We start from the raw sequence: 17,339 nt of genomic DNA on the forward strand, positions 1-17,339 counted from the left end.
GTCGGGCCTCAGGCGCCGTTCACGCACTGCGGGCTTGACTTCTTCGGGCCGATGATGCCCATCACCACCGGCCGCAGCATAGAAAGGCACTGTTACTCCTCACCACGCGCGCGATCGCAGATGGTAGCGCTCAGGGCGATCGTCCCTCGACTCCCGGGTGGCCACCCTTCCGGTGGCTGTGCGTGATCAGCAGCCGGGTGTATGGGCAGGTCCCGTCCATGATAGGCGGCGCGCTGCAGTCCTCTGCGAAGCTCTGTGCCGCTTGGATGCGCGTTCCCATCCGGATGACTCCCTCTTTGTCTAAGAAGGGTGCCGCTGCATGGAGGCGGCTGTGCGGCGGGATAGGCGCCTTTCGTCTCAGGAGCTCCAGCTCTTCTCCGAAAGCCGTCTCCTGGGACCGCTTCAGCAGCATGATTTCTGCGGCCCGTGTTTCTGAGGCGTGAAGTTCAAAGGTCCCCCCTGGGGACGGTAGGGACTCGTGGCGGCGGCATCGTGCGATGAATCGCAGCACCCATGCCGTCGCCCTGACGAGTCGGGTCCACGACGAGAAGCGCTGCACCTGGGGTAGGGCCTCCGTCCGTCTGATGTGGCCCACGAAGTGGCGGGGTTGTTTCCGCTCCAGCGTCTTCTCGTCCGGTTGTTGTAGTAACTTCTTCTCTTTCGGCCAGTCGGCTTCCCCTTTTCTCAGGAAGCCGGGGCCTCCGAACCATAGTCCCGACCTCGCAAGGTCGGGTGGGCCCTTGTCGCGGGTCCCTATGTCGGCTGGGTTGTCCTTGGTGGGGACCCATTTCCAGTCCCGTACGTCTGTGAGCTCGTCAATCTCGCCCAGCCTGTTTGCGACGAACGTGCTGTACCGCAGTGGGTCGGTTCGCAGCCAACACAGGACCGTGCTCGAGTCCGTCCAGAACACGGTTTGGGTGATGAGAGCTCGACTCTCTTTTTTTATGGTGGCGGCCATCCTTGCCGCTAGTAGCGCTGCCTGGAGTTCTAGTCTAGGCACTGACAGAGGCTTTAGGGGGGCCACCTTGCACTTCGCCATTGCGAAACTTGTGGTATCGGCCCCCACAAAGTATGCCACTGTGCAGCATGCCTGCTCTGACGCGTCGCAGAACACGTGCAGTGTCACGGGTTCTTTCTGCCCTTGCAGCGAGCATCTCGGTATTGTACAGCCGTTCGCTGCCAGCAGGTCGCGCCATTCCAACCACTTTTCGGCGTGGTCCGGTTGCAGCGGTTGGTCCCAACCTGTGTTTGTCCTCCAGATGGCTTGCAGCAATATCTTCGCCCGTATCGTGAGGCACGCAATGAAGCCTACTGGGTCGAAGATACTCATGGCGGCGCTCAACATGCCGCGCTTGGTGGGTCGCTCCGGGATGGCTGCACTTTCGGCTCCGTGCCGAAATATAAATAGGTCGCTCTTGGGATCCCATACGATCCCGAGGACCCGCTCCGTCATTACTTCTTCCCCTATGGTGACTGCTGTATTGGCCCGGTCGTCGGCCTTTACTTCTTCCAGGACATCTGGTTTGTTTGAAGCCCACCCGGTGAGCCGGAACCCGCCATTGCCGAGTACGAGGGTAACATCTCGTACCAGGCTTGCAGCTGTTTCTTCGCTGTCTGTGGCGTCTAGGTAGTCATCCATGTACATATTGTGCTCGATCGCCTCTGCTGCGGCGGGAAATTCTTTCGCGTGTGCTCGTGCGACTGTGTTTCGCACGAATTGCGCGCTGCTGGGTGAGCACTTCGCTCCAAACATCATGGACGCGAAGACAAACGTGTCGGGCTCCTGCCCGTCCTTCGTCCGCCATAGGAACCGCTGCGATTGCTGGTCGGCTTCCCGGATTCTTATCCGCAGGAACATCTCCCGTATGTCGGCCGCGATGGCTACTCGTCCCTCTCTGAAGCGGATCACGTTTCCGAGGAGGGATGAAAGCAGGTCAGGTCCCGTCAGTAGATGGTCGTTCAACGCCGTCCTCTGGAACTGGGCGGCGGCGTCGAACACGACCCTTATCTTGCCAGGCTTGTTGGGGTTTGTCACCGCGAAGTGGGGCAGGTACCATTTGCGCGAATGGTGGGCGTCTACCTCCTCGCGGCTTAGTTTGACGGCGTATCCCTTTTCAACGTAGTCCGCCATCTTGGCGCGATATGCGATCGCCAGTATCGGATCCTTCCGTAGTTTATTTTCCAGGGAGTGCAGCCGCTTCATGGCTGCTTGCCGGTTGCAGGGCAAAGAATCTCCGTCTTTCGCCCACAGTAAACCGGTCTCCCATCGTCCGGATGGTAGTTGTGTGGTTGAGCTGCTCATGAGCTCCGCCGCTCGCACATCTGCGGCGCGGCAACGTTCCAGGGTGGTTACACCTAGCGAGTCAACGGCGAAGCTCTTCTTTACCAGTTCCGCTAAGTCCCTTTCACCCTGGCCGTCTGGGGGTAATTCAAAGGCGGGGTGCACAGCCCCGCCGTAGGTGACGGCTCCTAGGGCCGTCTCGATGGTTAGCCGCCCGTCCTCTTGTAGGACTGGCGGGCCTGTAGATACCATTAGGGTGGCGTAATCAAGACCGATTAACATCTTCGGCTTGATGCCTGGCCCGTGTGTCTTGGTGCTCTTTCGGTTGCGGTGCGGCAGATCCATGACCCGCACCGTCTGTGCCTGGACACCAAATTCTTTGTTTCCTTTAACGAGGATTACGGATACACGCTGTGACTGTAGCGTGTCCGTGTTCCCACTGGCACCGATGAGTCTCAACTCCTCGCAGGCCCCGGTGGCGCCCACTGCACGGGCGACATCCTCCTCGAGGAGAGTTACCGATGAACCCTCGTCTAGTAGTGCGTGGATCTCCATTGACCCACGCGGGCCCTTCAAGGTTACTGGCACTACCTTGAAGGTCACTGGGACTTCCGTTCGCCTTGTCAATAAGACTTGCTCGTTCGGCGTACTGTCCACTCTCTCGCGGTGTAGTGACCGATGATGCCGCCCGTGGCACTCGTCGCACTTCGCCGCTTCACAGGTGGTCGTTTTGTGTCCCGGTTCTAGGCATCCGTAGCACACGAACTTGGCACGCACAATTGTCCACCTCTCCTCTACCGTTTTCCGGAGAAACTTCCGGCATTGTCCGAATGCGTGTCCACTCATGTCGCAGAACAGGCATTTTTTGTCCTGAGTGAGAAACACGTGCCTTTCTTGGGTACGCCTTTTCTCCACTCGGGCGGGTTCCGTGCTGATCCCGATGCAACCCGCATTCGGTATTGCACCGGTCAGTCTCGCTAGCCACAGTGCCAGATCCCTGGGGGTAGCTTTTCTCACGGTATCCGGCTCGAAGGACCAAATGTAACGTACGCGTTACCACGATGAAAGTTTCGCCGGTTCGTCACCCGCGTCTGCCGCAGTCAAGCTTCCCGGCGTAAGTGGGAAGCCGCCCTCCCAGACAGAGCCAAAGACAAAGTCGGAAGGTAGGAGCACAGCTGCGCCGACCGCAAGTCAACCTCAATAGCCCTGAAAAGGACTTTCCACCCGGTCCAAGTGGTGCAGAGAGGCGAAGGCAGTCAGCAGGCAGAGCGGAGCGAAGAGCGAAGTGCAGGAAGGCGAACAGGACGGAGAACGGAATAAAACACGTGTGAACTGTTCAGAGTTAGGAACTCAACTGATTTAATATTTCCATTTGACCGCCTTATAAAGCGGTGCGCGTCGAGCTCCGTGAGTCGGCCATCCCACCCGCGCCGGCTGCCTCGGAGTGGTGGGGGTAATCTTTCCCCGCCACTCGCTACATGCCGCCGGCCGCAGGTGGCGTAAATACGGGCGCTCAATGCCCGTACGGGCCATTTCGTCGGCAGCCGCGACGCGCGCAACATGACATTTACATAATATATTTTTATACATTTTATTCATTTTAACCTAGCTATTTTTCCCCGGTAATACTGAGGCCAGGCTCGAAAGTGACCATTTTATCTTTATTGAGAGCCCAGCCATCAGTTCTATACATTTACCGGGGATCCTTTCTAATTATTGTATTATTTTAATTTATTCGATTTTACGCGTCCGGAACAATGATGTAATTCTAACGGAAACAATACTATCAAAACAATGGAAAAGTGATTACCGTTAAAATTGTTTAGCTTGTTCTGAGTAAAGGCTAATCCTGTGCTTCCAACACTAGGTACTACTCTCTGGAGAAAACCGATTAACCCTCTGAAATCATAATCTACCCTTAAGGCACCCACCCAAGCACTTCCCAAACATAAGGTAGACATTATGAAATAGTGTTTATTTGGCAAGTGATGGTTTTGCACTGAAATATTTCATTGCCTGTGAACTTCCTTGTTTATTTATTTATATTTGGATAATTTACACAGCGCCGTTTTTGTGAAAATCACCTCAAGGGCGCTGTACAATAAATAAATATCCCAGCGCGTCTTGCAGCTACAGAGCGCACGGACGGTTAGGATTCTTGTTTCTCGTCTCCAGTTATGAAATATAGGCGCTAGATTACACGTTTTGCAGCTACAGAGCGCATGGGCAATAAGAAATCTAGCCCCTATTTATATTTCTATTTTTTTATTTGATAATGGAGTTTAGAGTTTTAGTGATATTTAAAAAAATGAAATAAAAAACAAATTTATAAAAATAGAAGTTAGATAACAACAAGTCTTGCAGCTACTGAGCGCATGGACGGTTGGAAATCTAGACCTCATTTACTAAATTTGGATATTTGATAGTTGATAACATTTACCTATTGAAACTAGATTACTAATCGTCTTGCAGCTACAAAGTGCATGGAAGAGTGAAATTCTGGCAACTTAAAATTATCAATAAATTTACAAAAACAAACATTGAGCATAATAATAAATTTGTAAAGTGTTCGTGCTAAAAAGTAAACAATAAAAAACTAAACAGATAAAGCACTTCAACACTATGGATAGCATAACAGATAAAAATATCCGAAGGGTAGCTTTCGTAGATGTTCGGTAGTCACTAGTCACTGTCGCAGTATCGCACAAGTGCAAACACATGTTTTTGCTAAATTCCTAGAAGATGGTCCGGTCCACGCGTAGTTGCCGGAGGGGGAAAGAAGCCTATTGTTCCAACGACTTAGTATCCATTTTAGTCTGTATTATTTCGTTTTATAATGAGTTTGAAATTCCCGCTCAATTTTATTAATTTTTGACATTATTATTAGACGAACGTGTGTATGAGAGTGGTTTACGGATTGACGTATCATTTTGCATGTACGAATATATTAGAAAGAATATTTTAAATCTATTGAGTATGTATCAATAAGTTCACTTTTAGTAGCACTGTTGTAGTGGGAGATCATGACTGATTTCAGAGATCATCACTTGATGATCATTATGTCTACGTGTATTAAATTAATAATATCAACACACGCTGAGTTGGTGAACCGATGCAGTGTTATGAACAATAACAAAAAAACAATGCTTTTGTATGAGTGAAACATTCAGGAAGACCCAAGGTCTTTAAAACAGGTTTTTCGGGTATGTGAAGGGAGAATATTTACTTCCAGTGACAAGTCATAAGCCCTGTTCATACTTAGACTTAAGTGTATATATTTATTAATCAATTATTGAAAGTGCATTATGCGCAAATTATTTTATTTGAATTATTTTTATTTTATTTTATTAATTTTTCACGCCCAAAAGGCTTATACACATGAAAGTTCTAGAAAACATGAGTATATAAACAACATAAAATTTAAAAAATACAATTTAAAGCAATAAAATATAGAACAGTGTTTAGAAGTAAAGTTGGTATAAAAAAAGAACATGAGTATATAAATAACATAAATTTAAAAAATTACAATATAAAGAAATGAATGATAGGAACATTGTTTAGAAGTATAGTTGGTATAAAAATAAAAAGATGAGTGTATAAACAACATAAATTTAAAAAAATACAATATGGCGAAAAAAAAAACATAAATATTATTAAATATTTGTATATAACCACTTACCGACTTTTCTGTGTCTACCGGTTTCGAGACGTAACCGTCTCTTCGTCAGGACACCAATTAAACCAACATGCAAACCATCATGAAAAACCCACTATACACCTTCACCATAGTTGTTGCACAAAAATATAAAACCAACACGACATGTATTTTAATAAGCACATGCACTGATTAGGACTGTTAAAATGCTTGACCATAAAGTTAATGCTTTAAATATTAATAATAAATAAAATCCATTTCTTATATTGTTTGTTATGTTTAGATTCAAATGACAGGCGCCGCGCCGTGGCGCAGTTAGTTAGATGGCTAACTGTGCAACTGGCGTCGCGGGTTTTGATTCCCGCCAGTTGCAAGAAAAAAACAGAGATAGATCTAGAATCGTAGAAGAATCCAAGAAGATTGTTCTTATTCGGTCTGGGTGTCGTGGTGTATTTAATTACCTCCTTTCATATTATCTCTACCCCACCTGCTGACGAGCCTCTTAATACAGGCTTGGCGGTTATTCCTTTATAAATAAAAACATTAAAAAATGAAGAATCTCAAAAAATGTATAATTTCAAAGATCTTTTTAATATTTTGCCTACTTAAATTGTTATTAAATGATCAAAAAATGTGTTCCTCGGAATTTAGTTTCCATTTACATGGATTTAGACATAGCAAAAATACTTTCGTGTAGTGGTCAAGGTGCTTGACTTACACACGGAAGGTTTCGGGTTCGTTTCGCGGTGAGAACACAAAAGAAAATAATTGTGATTTTTCTCAAGCCTGGGTGTTCTGCGATGTAATTCACCACTGTAATTAGGCCTCTTGGTCTGTTGTGGTGCAAAAAAAACCAAGTATTACTTAGGTATTAATATTACTTATATAACACATGACACGGGCAGAATGTTTTTTTTTTTTCTAATTGAAAAAAATAACTATTTGCGTTCTTGTGATTTACCAAAATATAAAATTTTGAAGGTATGGCCTAAAAATGTTTCAATGAGTTGTAAATAACTCACAATTAGAAAATGGGAATCAAGTTGGGGTAAAGTGGGATTCGAACCGCGGACCTTTGCGTGAGTCCGAGACACTAGCCACGGCACCACAACCCGATCCATCACAAATCGATCAATCATAAATATTTTTTATAGTATTTTCATTAAAGATAAGTGCAATGAGAATTTATACAAAGCGTCGTTGTTCAATCTTCCTTCGAGTATTATAATTTAATTTATAAAAATCTGATTTAGGAATTAAAGAAATGTTAAAACATGAGCAGAATGGTGGATTCATAAAACAGACAAAGTCAGACTGTTTTCCCTATCTTTTTCAATACATTTAGATCTTAATAACTCCCTAGTGAGTAAAATCAATTTAAAACGTTGCAAATGTTTCTTTTTAAAAAATAAGTGACAATAATATTGTTCAGACTTCTGAGCCATATTTCTGCTGTACATTTCTTCAATTTAAGCATGCTTATTAAAATTATTTTTATCTTGGCCTGCGAACAATTTATTCCGTTGTGGATTAAGTCACTTGCCTGTTGCTAATCATCATAAAACACAGCGCTGTACGGAGGTATTTCCTGCAATCCGCCAGGAACTATTATTGCGAAAATTATATCCCTTAAACACGAACCACTCATTGACTACATTCGAGGCCACCGATTGAACTTTTTTAATAAATCAAACCAACACTTTATTTACCTGTGTATGAACTATTCTCTCATGGGAGAAACTATATGGAATCATTATTTTATTTGTTTTTTTATTTTATTTATTTAAGACGTCTATAAACGTACATACAAAAGCATGTTGCATTAAAGCAATTTCTTCCTACTTACCCAAACCGTAGAGTTTAAGAAAAAAACATGGACATGTTTTAAGTAGTCAAAAAAAATCTTTAAATTGTGAACAAAATTTAACTAAAAATCTACATACTGTGAAGAGAGGAGAGGGAATGGGAAGGAAAAAAGAAAGAAAAACTCAAATATTTATATAGTGACTTTTTAATCTTGATTTAATAGTCGGTATATTATTCCGCAATCGAGCAGCTGCTACTGTGAAATAGGAGACAAACAAAATAGAGTGTTGAATGGGTATTAAATGGTTTCTATCGGTACTAGAATGAATACATAGTCCATGTAACCAGAACACTTACTCTGACACAAATACACACAAACACACCCCTACACTTATTCTCTTACGAATACACACAAACTTTCACAAATACACCCTTTTACATATACAGGGAGTTCATTAAACCCTGTCACATCCGAAACCACGATAATCAGTATGAGCAAGAAGACATATTGGCACATAAAAATATTTTTTTAGAACGAACAAAATTTAAAAAAATAGAATATCAAAAAAGCAAATGGTTGCTTACTTCTGCAGAGGAGAAACGAGGAAAGGGAAGAGGGAATCTGGTACTGCGCCGCGCTCCCCTCACTTCTCCCCTGCAGAAGTAAGAAACCATTAGTTTTTTCAAATATTTTATTTAAAAAAAATTCTTTGTTCTTTTTTTTATTTTTTATATGCTAATATGTCTTCTTGCCCATACTGATCATCGTGGTTTCGGATGTGACAGGGTTTAAAGAACACCCTGTATTTCATGACTCAATATAGTAGTACAAAAAGAAGTTAAAGGTAGTTTTGTAAAAATTATTCATATTTCAATTTATATACATATTTTTTTATATGAACTTCATTATTAATGTTCTAAAATAATCCTAAATATTGACATATTATACATACATACATGTAATCATTTATGTATATGAGTACTTACATATTTATACGTACTATATTTTTTGTTTTTTATTACGTTTTTGAATTTTAAATTTATTATTATTTTGGTCGCATAAAAGTGTTTTATTATTAGTCACGTTCAGTATTTCAATAAATGTTCCGGAACTTCAAAAGCCTTGTATTTATTTCAATAGCCACTTCCAGTTCTCACATAGCTACAACTAGTATTTCAATAGTTATGCGCATCTAGTATTTCAATAGATATTCCAGTATTACAATATACTTAACTATTATTCTAAAAGCCACTTCCAGTAATTAAATAGCCACGACCTACGACCGGTATTTTAACACTTGTGTCCAGTATTTCAACGGCCATCTGCATAATATCAATGGCGACATCCCGTAATTTAAATCTGCCACCAGTATTTCTACACCCATTTCCAACATGTCATCAGCCAATGGCAGTATTTTGAATATGTAAAACATTTAACAAGAATTTGAATAGTCTCGATATATTTAACAGGTACAGAAGAGATCTGATAGGCTTGATTCAGAATAACAGAGAATTGACGTATTGTCTCTTTTCTTGCTCTGAATCATTAAATCAAATGCAATTTTCCCCTCATACTTTCCTACATTCATCCTTCACCACTCCTTATCAATTTCCTTATTTTCCTTCCCACTATCTCCTTGTTTTGTCCATATTTCTTTTATTTCAATACATAGTATATTTATTATTTATATAGTTTAAACTTTAAGCCGTCGTCGCTTTATTGCAGTATAATTTAGTGAATAAATATAATTGGATGGCAGACCCTTCTATGTATATATATGTTTTATAGTTTTTATTAATATTGATTCCACCTGTACATCTGTTTGTATTCGAAATAAAATAAAAATATTTTAAAAAGTCACTTCCAGTCCATCAAATCCGTGACTAGTATTTCAACACTTGTTTCCAGTATTTCATCAGCAATTTGTGGTACATCAAAAGCTACTTCCAGTGCTTTAAATCCATGACCAGGAGTTTAACACTCGTGCCCAGTATTTCATTTTATTTATTTATTTATTTAAATTTAATGTTGTGCACACAGTGCTATGTTAATATAAATCTAGACAATATTACGAACAAAAAATAAACCTAACACAGCCCCAATTACGTACACAACACAATATATGAAACAACTATCTAACAGTACAACAAGATGTAAGAAGAATTTGTGCTTTGTGTGAATTTACTAGTGATTGTGTTTTTACTGTTGTGAGTATGAAATGTAGTGCGTGGAGTGAGGTGTATGGAGTGATGTGTATAAGATGTGGTGTTTATGTAGTGTGTATTCTGGTAGTACCTAGTTTAGTATTAATTGTTTCTGTTTATTTTCAAAGAGGCTAAATGATACTAATATTACAGTAACTTTAAACTTTGAAGTAGGGCACACATAAGCGAATTCCCCTATGTGCTCCAATAATAACAATAATAACATTAGTAATACTAAACATTAAAATCTTTAAGACTCAGCTTCCGTTTGTAGCAGAGCTGAGTCGTTAAAGATGTCTAAATCGTACATCTTCTCAATTTTAGAAAAGTTACTAACTGCTCTTCCTAAGAGCGAATTTTGAGCTGCTCTGGTGTTGCATTTGTTGTAGCTCAGTAATACAGTATGTCGAGTGCGACGAATAGGAGTATTAAAGTTTATTTCATCATCCTTTTGCAGTATTTAAACGGTCACTTCCAGTACTTCAAACCCATGATCAGTATTTCAACACTCATTTCCAGTATTTCATCATCCATGTGCAGTATTTCAGTTGCCATGTCCAGTGTCCAGCATTCTGGTCTGAACCGTCTCGTCTGGTTTCAGGGCCGCCGCGGGATGGAGCGGGGCGCGCTATGAGCGCGGGCCCGCGGGGGGCGGCCATGGGGGCCGCGCGGTGAGGCGGGGGCGCGCGGGGGCGGGGCGGGACGGCCGCGGCCCACGCCACTGCCTAGCCGCACATGGACGCTTGGAAAGGTAAGAAAAACACATAAAATTAATAAATAACACAAAAAATACAAGAATAATCGAGTAAGGCATTCAAAGTTAACATTTCTCGTTGTAATTAGTTTTAAAAAAACATGTTTAAGGGTCAGATATTAGAAACATCACTTCACATAATTCCAAGAGAAGCTGATGATTAAACTGTTAATTATATACGGATAGTTGATAGATCATTGTAATCTCAAAGTGAAATTTTTAAAATCCCATGAAAAATATATGCAGGAATTTAGGTAAAAACACGCGAAAATGCCCTTTCTGTCATGCTCCGTATACCTGTTACAGAAATTTTATCAAAAAATCCTTTCATAATATAAAGTAGCAATTTAGTGTTTTCGACTCGAGAGCTAATCTTAAATAAAAATCTAAGAAATTTCTTAGGTCCCTTGTTCGATCCGTAAGATTGATCACCTTGTTTTTACGATTATTACAATTTACCCCTTGATAGTCTGCGATTAAAGTATCAACACAGTGTCCTCTGTGCCACTGCTCCTTGGTAAGGCTCTTGAAGTGATTACTCACAAAAACGGCGCTATAAAAATTGCCGAAATTTATTATAATTTTTATTAATGTTTATTTTGAAATTCGTAACAATATCATGTTCATCGTCATTAGTGTCACCAGCCAATGGCAGGTCATAAGCCCTGTAAATGCTAGACTTCTATATTCCCTTCTATAAAATGTTCTTCATCTGTGTTGAAATATATTTTCAAAAACATGTTTCATCATCCTCATTCTTTTTCCGCGCCCAACGGTGAATAGGGCACTGCATTGGTAAATCAATCGCAGCGTATCTTGACCATTTTTTTTTACATGAAGGTAAGATGATTAGTCTTACGCTTTAGGTGCCAGTCCAGGGACAATGAAATATTCTAGTGTAAAAACGCCTTTTAACTTTTTAAATTTAGTTCTATGACTAACATAGTCTAATATATATTTACAACACAATACTTACATCTATACTTATTCTAACATTATTTATCACTATTATACACTTAATATCCTAATTTATAATATTCACTGTTTCATATGTACATTTTCATTAATTATATTCACTATTTACACTATATATTACCTAATATTTTTCACATATATACTTTTTACATTTAATTTTAAATATATTTACATTTATTTCATTTTTTATGCTTTCTGGCATTTCCTCAAATAGTTGTATTCCCTTGTACATAAGGCAGTTCTGGGACATTGCTTTTGTAAATATTTCATGTCAACCATTTCGGGAATCGAGCTAGAGACCTCTTGCATGGTACGCAAATGCGCTGACCATTACACCACAAGGCCGACTACGAAAAATATGTTTAAATGAGGATAAAAATCGGTAAATGCTATTCGCCTTCAGAATTGTTTCCCAAATCTAGCACAGAACTTCAGCAAAATTGTAATTATTTTTCCAGATGATCAGGTTCAGGAATTTTCAGCAACATAACCACTGCAGCAACTTTTCTATTATAGTTTCAGTCACTGAACTAAAGTGGGCGTATTCTATTTATGACTCACTGAAATTCATTGAATAAAAACGCCACCTCAAAAGAGAGACGTGATCGCGTTGTCGTCCAATCTCTTTATCGCACGATACTATTATTTATCTTTCCACTCCCGGCTTAGTAATATCAACAAATCTACATTTAAAAAAATAACTAAAAAAATAAGAAAAATTAGTTCTTATGATTTACCCAAATATTTCAATCTTGACCATTATGTCGTGTTAGAAAATAAGAAACAAGCTGTGCGACCGCTTAATTGAGTCCTTGACTACTACGGGGTTGATAAATGACAAGCCAAGAACGAAAAATACCCCAATTTCACCAAAAAAATATTATTTAGGTAGATACTGAAGATTCGTCAAGATATTCTCACGTGTTCTAATAAAGTTATAAACTTCTCTAGGTAATAAATTTATCGACATTTTTAACAAATTGTACTAATAAAATAAGTTTTGTGAAATTAATAAAAACATTTGCGTTCTTATGATTTATCTAAATATTTTTATTTTGGGGCCGATTTTAACTATGTGTAAATAACTCACTGCTAGCAAATTAATAATATACATTCTATCAATAGTCGTAGTAGAGCGGCGTTCAAGCTTTATAAATCTAATCAACGACATTGCGACAAGACCACAACTCGATTCAAATTATGCTTTATGTTAAGCGCTTAAGTATGAATTATATTTTTACAACTTAAAAAATTGAAAACGAACAAATGATAAAAATTGGACATTCAAATATAGAATTAAAAAAATACCCACACACAGACCATGCCTTTGTGTGATTTTTTTGTGTTGATGTATTAGTTTTTTTTTGTATTTGTGGCTTATGTACACCTATTGTAAAATGCCAAGAAAAAAAAAATATTTCTAAATATACATAAAATAAACATGTATATATTATTTTTAATTCGTATGATTGATTATACAACTATACATATTACAAGCAAATCATGTTCTTTTTGGGCCCCGATTAAAAAGTAACCTTATCTTTTGTTGTCTATAAAGTAGAATTGAATATTCTTTACGAAAATGTATTTTTTTTTATTTAAAACAAATTACCAATGAGGATAATTTTATTCATATTTTCATTTAAAACAATCTACTTTATTTTATGGACAATAAAAGATTACTTTGTTAACCTTTCATTGTAATACCTGTGTCCCGATTGGAATGGAAGCTATCTTAAATAGATTATAAAATATAATCGAATTATCTGTCCAAATTTGTCTTTATTTGTATAAAAAAATATTTTAGTTGGTAACCTGTAATTAAACATGTTTCGAAAAAAACACACAAATATGAACATTTTCGTACATAAAAATCGATTTTACTTAATAGACAACTCTAGATTACGCTGATGTTTCCATGACTGATTTAAGCTGTGAGCAACTAGATAAACTTGAACGACTTCCGAATACATTCATAAGGTACATTTTTTGTCTTAGGAAATATGACCACATTTCTGATTGTCGTAGGCAACTGAAATGGCTCAAAATTAGACAGCGGAGAGACTATCACTCCCCCTCACTTCTGTTCAATGTACTTCATAGTCCTAACGCTCCTATATACCTGCGTGAAAAAATTCAACGCTTATCAGTTCATGGTTTACCTCTTCGTTCTAATTCTCAAGGCACTCTCTTAATACCCATCCACAATTCCTCTTTCTTCTCTAACTCATATAGTGTCCATGCGGCTCGACTGTGGAATCATCTCCCACCCACCATCAAAGATGTTACTACATTATCTCTGTTTAAATCACGTCTGAAGAAACATCTCCTTTCTCTTCCTTGATCTCTCCTCCTTTCCTCTTTCCTCTTTTTTCCCTTTTCCCATTGAGTAATAGTTTTGATTTAAGGTAATTTATAAACAAATACGTTTATTTCTATTTTTGAATATCTTTAGCTTTTTAAACTTTATTTTCTATTGAATATGTTCTGTAACTTGAATTATAAAAATTAAACTTTTATTTTATCGGTTGTTTGGAAGAAATTGCCATTTGGCAATAAGCCCGCCAATGTACAAATAACATTATGTACAAAAAGTTAAATGATTAAATAAGATAACTCTGATGACTTTTCATTGTAGTTCGGTCCCAGGACTGGATTATTAATTACTGCCCTAATCGTCCATAGGTTTAGAAAAAATAATCATTTAAATTAAATGCGTCATTTTATAAACGCTTTTTTTATTCAATGTTCAAACCAACTTACATTTTTATTTCTTTCGGGAAGCCATTATTGTGGAATTTGTTCAGTTCCTGTGTGAAGATGAAGTAAATTTATTATTGGTCTTCGTTGGGATTGTCTAATCGTTTATTTCATTGGTATTTTGTTTGTTTATTTTACTCGTATGGATTAATATTTATTAATGAATTTGTGTATCTGGGAAGTATATTCACTGGGAATGGAAAAACTGAGGAAGATATTGAATACAGGGTGAGGTTGGGAACAGGGTGAACGGTGCACTGAAATCTACCTTGGCAAACAATTGTTTGTCGTAGGAGGTAAAACTAGCCGTTTACAATGGAGTTCTGTTGCTAACCATAATATATGGGAGAGAAGAATGGAATATGAAAAATGATGACGAATGAAGGTTGAATGCTGTCAAAATGCGATCTTTTAAGCAAAAATGTGGTAAAACGATGTATGATGAGTGCACTAATGTCAAGACCCGTGCACTATGTAAGGCTGAGACAAGCATTATCGACAAAATAATAAGGGGTGCTGCGTTTATTTGGACATGTGGAGCGAATGGACAGCTAAAAGGATCTAAGATGCGAATGTTGATGGATTTAGAAAACAAGGAAGACCGAGAAAGACATGGCACGATCAAATCCAAAAAAAATTTGAAGATGGACATGTCAATGGTAGGAATAATCGGCGTTCGTGCATGAGAAGATGGATAAATGTAGAGCAAGCGAGGTCTGTATCCAAATACAGAGTTATATGGTGTTCTATCCGTTCTACCTACCGCAACGGGAAAACTTGTTTATTTTTATTTGATAAAATTAAATAAAATCATTATTCGGATAAAAAAAAATTTTAACATAAAAAATATTTAAAGCTATGTAATATAAAAAATAATGTAAAATAATATAAATTAAATGAGATTTTTTTTTAAAGGCAAAGAAAATTGTAGACAAAGTTCATTGAAATCTTCTTTACTATGATTAACTGCACTAAGGTGGACCGTAGACTGTTATTTTTTTATTTATTTGTTTACTATCAAATGCACCGCATTGCGAGAAAAGAAAGAAGAAAGCACATGCTTAGGACCATTCCCGAAATACCTGCTAGATGGATTGGACACATATTGCGTCACGAAGATCTAATCACAATGCAATAGAGAGGGTAGTAATGAAATAAAATTTTCCAAATTTTTATTATTTGCGGACGACTTGAAAATTTTCTGTGAAATACTAACTCCTTTGGACTGTTTGAAACTTCAATACGACATTCAAAATATTATACGATGGAGTAAACGAAACAAACTGGTCTTCTATGTCTCTAAATGTTTTGTCATGTCGTACAGAAGAGCGTCCAAAACAATTTATTTCCGTTATATCATGAATGGAGTAAAGCTTGAACGAGCGTCGACGTCCAGGGATCTCGGGGTGCTGTTTAACGCTAAGCTATTATTTATTCTACATATAATATCGTTATGTGGTAACTCCCCTAAAATGCTTGGATTTGTTCTTAGAAACGCCAAGATTTTTTCAAATATTCAGGTTCTGAAAACACAGTATAATTCCTTGGTAAGAAGTCGCTTGGAATTTAGTTCCATCATTTGGTCACCAAATGAAACCACGCATTCCTTAATGATAGAGAGGGTACAGAAAAAAATTCTGCGTTATCTGTATCTCAGGGAGTATGGATTTTACTCGCAGTTTTTCCCGACTGACTTCTTACTAGGAATGCTGGGTTACCAATCATTGTCTGGGAGAAGGGATATTCATTTGGGTGTTCACTTTTTTCAATTCATTGGTGGTCGCATACATAATTCCGAAATTTGAATGAATTCGGTCTATTTGTCCCTGTTAATTATCTTCGACAAAGGCAACACAGGTTGTTCTACCTACCACGATTCAGAATCAACCTGCCAATGGTTATGCCGGTAGGTAGAGCAATCGTGTTATGCAATCGTACCGCCTCGGATGTCGATATATTTCATGACAGTGGGATTTCTCTAAGGAGGGCAATTTCCAAATGAGGAAGTTCAGCGGTTTTTTTCAAATTTTTTATTTGTTAATAGACTGTTAAACTAAGTCAAAATTTTTTTTTTTAATTTTTACATATCGTATTATCGGCGCTACGATTTTTTGAAGTTTTGTATTTCTGAAATAACTCCGCGTGTGACGTCAGAGGTTCATTTCCGCTTATTCCCATTCAGTTCTTCCTATTGGTCCAGAAGCGACAAGCAGACCGGAAATCTTCCATAGCTCTCAGATCATAGGTTGATTCACATGAACCAGTGACGTCATTTAAAGTAGTGCGTTTTTATCAAAATATTTTTTATTATTTTTTCTGCACATTTTCAAGAAACTTTACAATACAATTTAATGCTCTAATTTTTACCCCGCGTAAGAAAACATTTTTTGTATCCAATTTCCCGTAGGGCTGAAGTTCCTCATTGTAATATGTATTTCAATTCGCTTGTCTTTTTTTTATTCTCTCTTTTCTATTTAATAAATCTGATATGTATATTTTGTAATGTGTTGAGAAATAATAGGATACTCTGTAATGTTCTCAATGTAACTAAAAATAAATAAATGAAAATATCTGAGGGGACAAACAGCGACAAAACCTTGAAGATTTATGTGAGGATATAAGTATGAAGGGCTAAAGAGGGCCGCATAAGACAGACCGAAGTAGCAGAGGAGATTCAGAACTTTGCTGCAAACCAATCCATCTTAGAGGACTGAACCAGAGAAGAGAGAAAACTGAAATCAGTAAATAAATCGGTTTTATTTCCCACTAATATTATTCATGGAGATCTAAATATAGAAATCAATTTAAGTGATTAGTATTTTCATTCGCTCGAGACAGAACCACCTATTGGGGTATTATGATTTGCCGATTCTATCAACGCTACGATTCAATTACTCGATTAA

General features: G+C 38.7%; 2 protein-coding genes across 2 annotated transcripts in view; one reads left to right on the forward strand and one right to left on the reverse strand.

Moving 5' to 3' along the window:
- Dhit (regulator of G protein signaling double hit) overlaps nt 1-17,339 on the forward strand; it is a 120,432-nt gene that overhangs the window by 14,516 nt on the left and 88,577 nt on the right. Inside the window, exon 2 of the mRNA XM_088232741.1 lies at nt 10,549-10,698. The gene's annotated coding sequence lies outside the window, so the exon portion shown is untranslated. The remainder of the gene's footprint in view (nt 1-10,548; nt 10,699-17,339) is intronic.
- On the reverse strand, nt 131-3,127 carry LOC148277548 (uncharacterized). Its single transcript, XM_088232734.1, has one exon. The coding sequence runs from the start codon at nt 3,125-3,127 to the stop codon at nt 131-133; it is 2,997 nt and encodes a 998-aa protein (XP_088088860.1).

The sequence above is a fragment of the Micrasema longulum genome, unplaced genomic scaffold (genome assembly GCF_059751315.1).
Source record: "Micrasema longulum isolate JH-2025_06_02 unplaced genomic scaffold, ASM5975131v1 h1tg001015l, whole genome shotgun sequence".
Classification (NCBI taxonomy): domain Eukaryota; kingdom Metazoa; phylum Arthropoda; class Insecta; order Trichoptera; family Brachycentridae; genus Micrasema; species Micrasema longulum.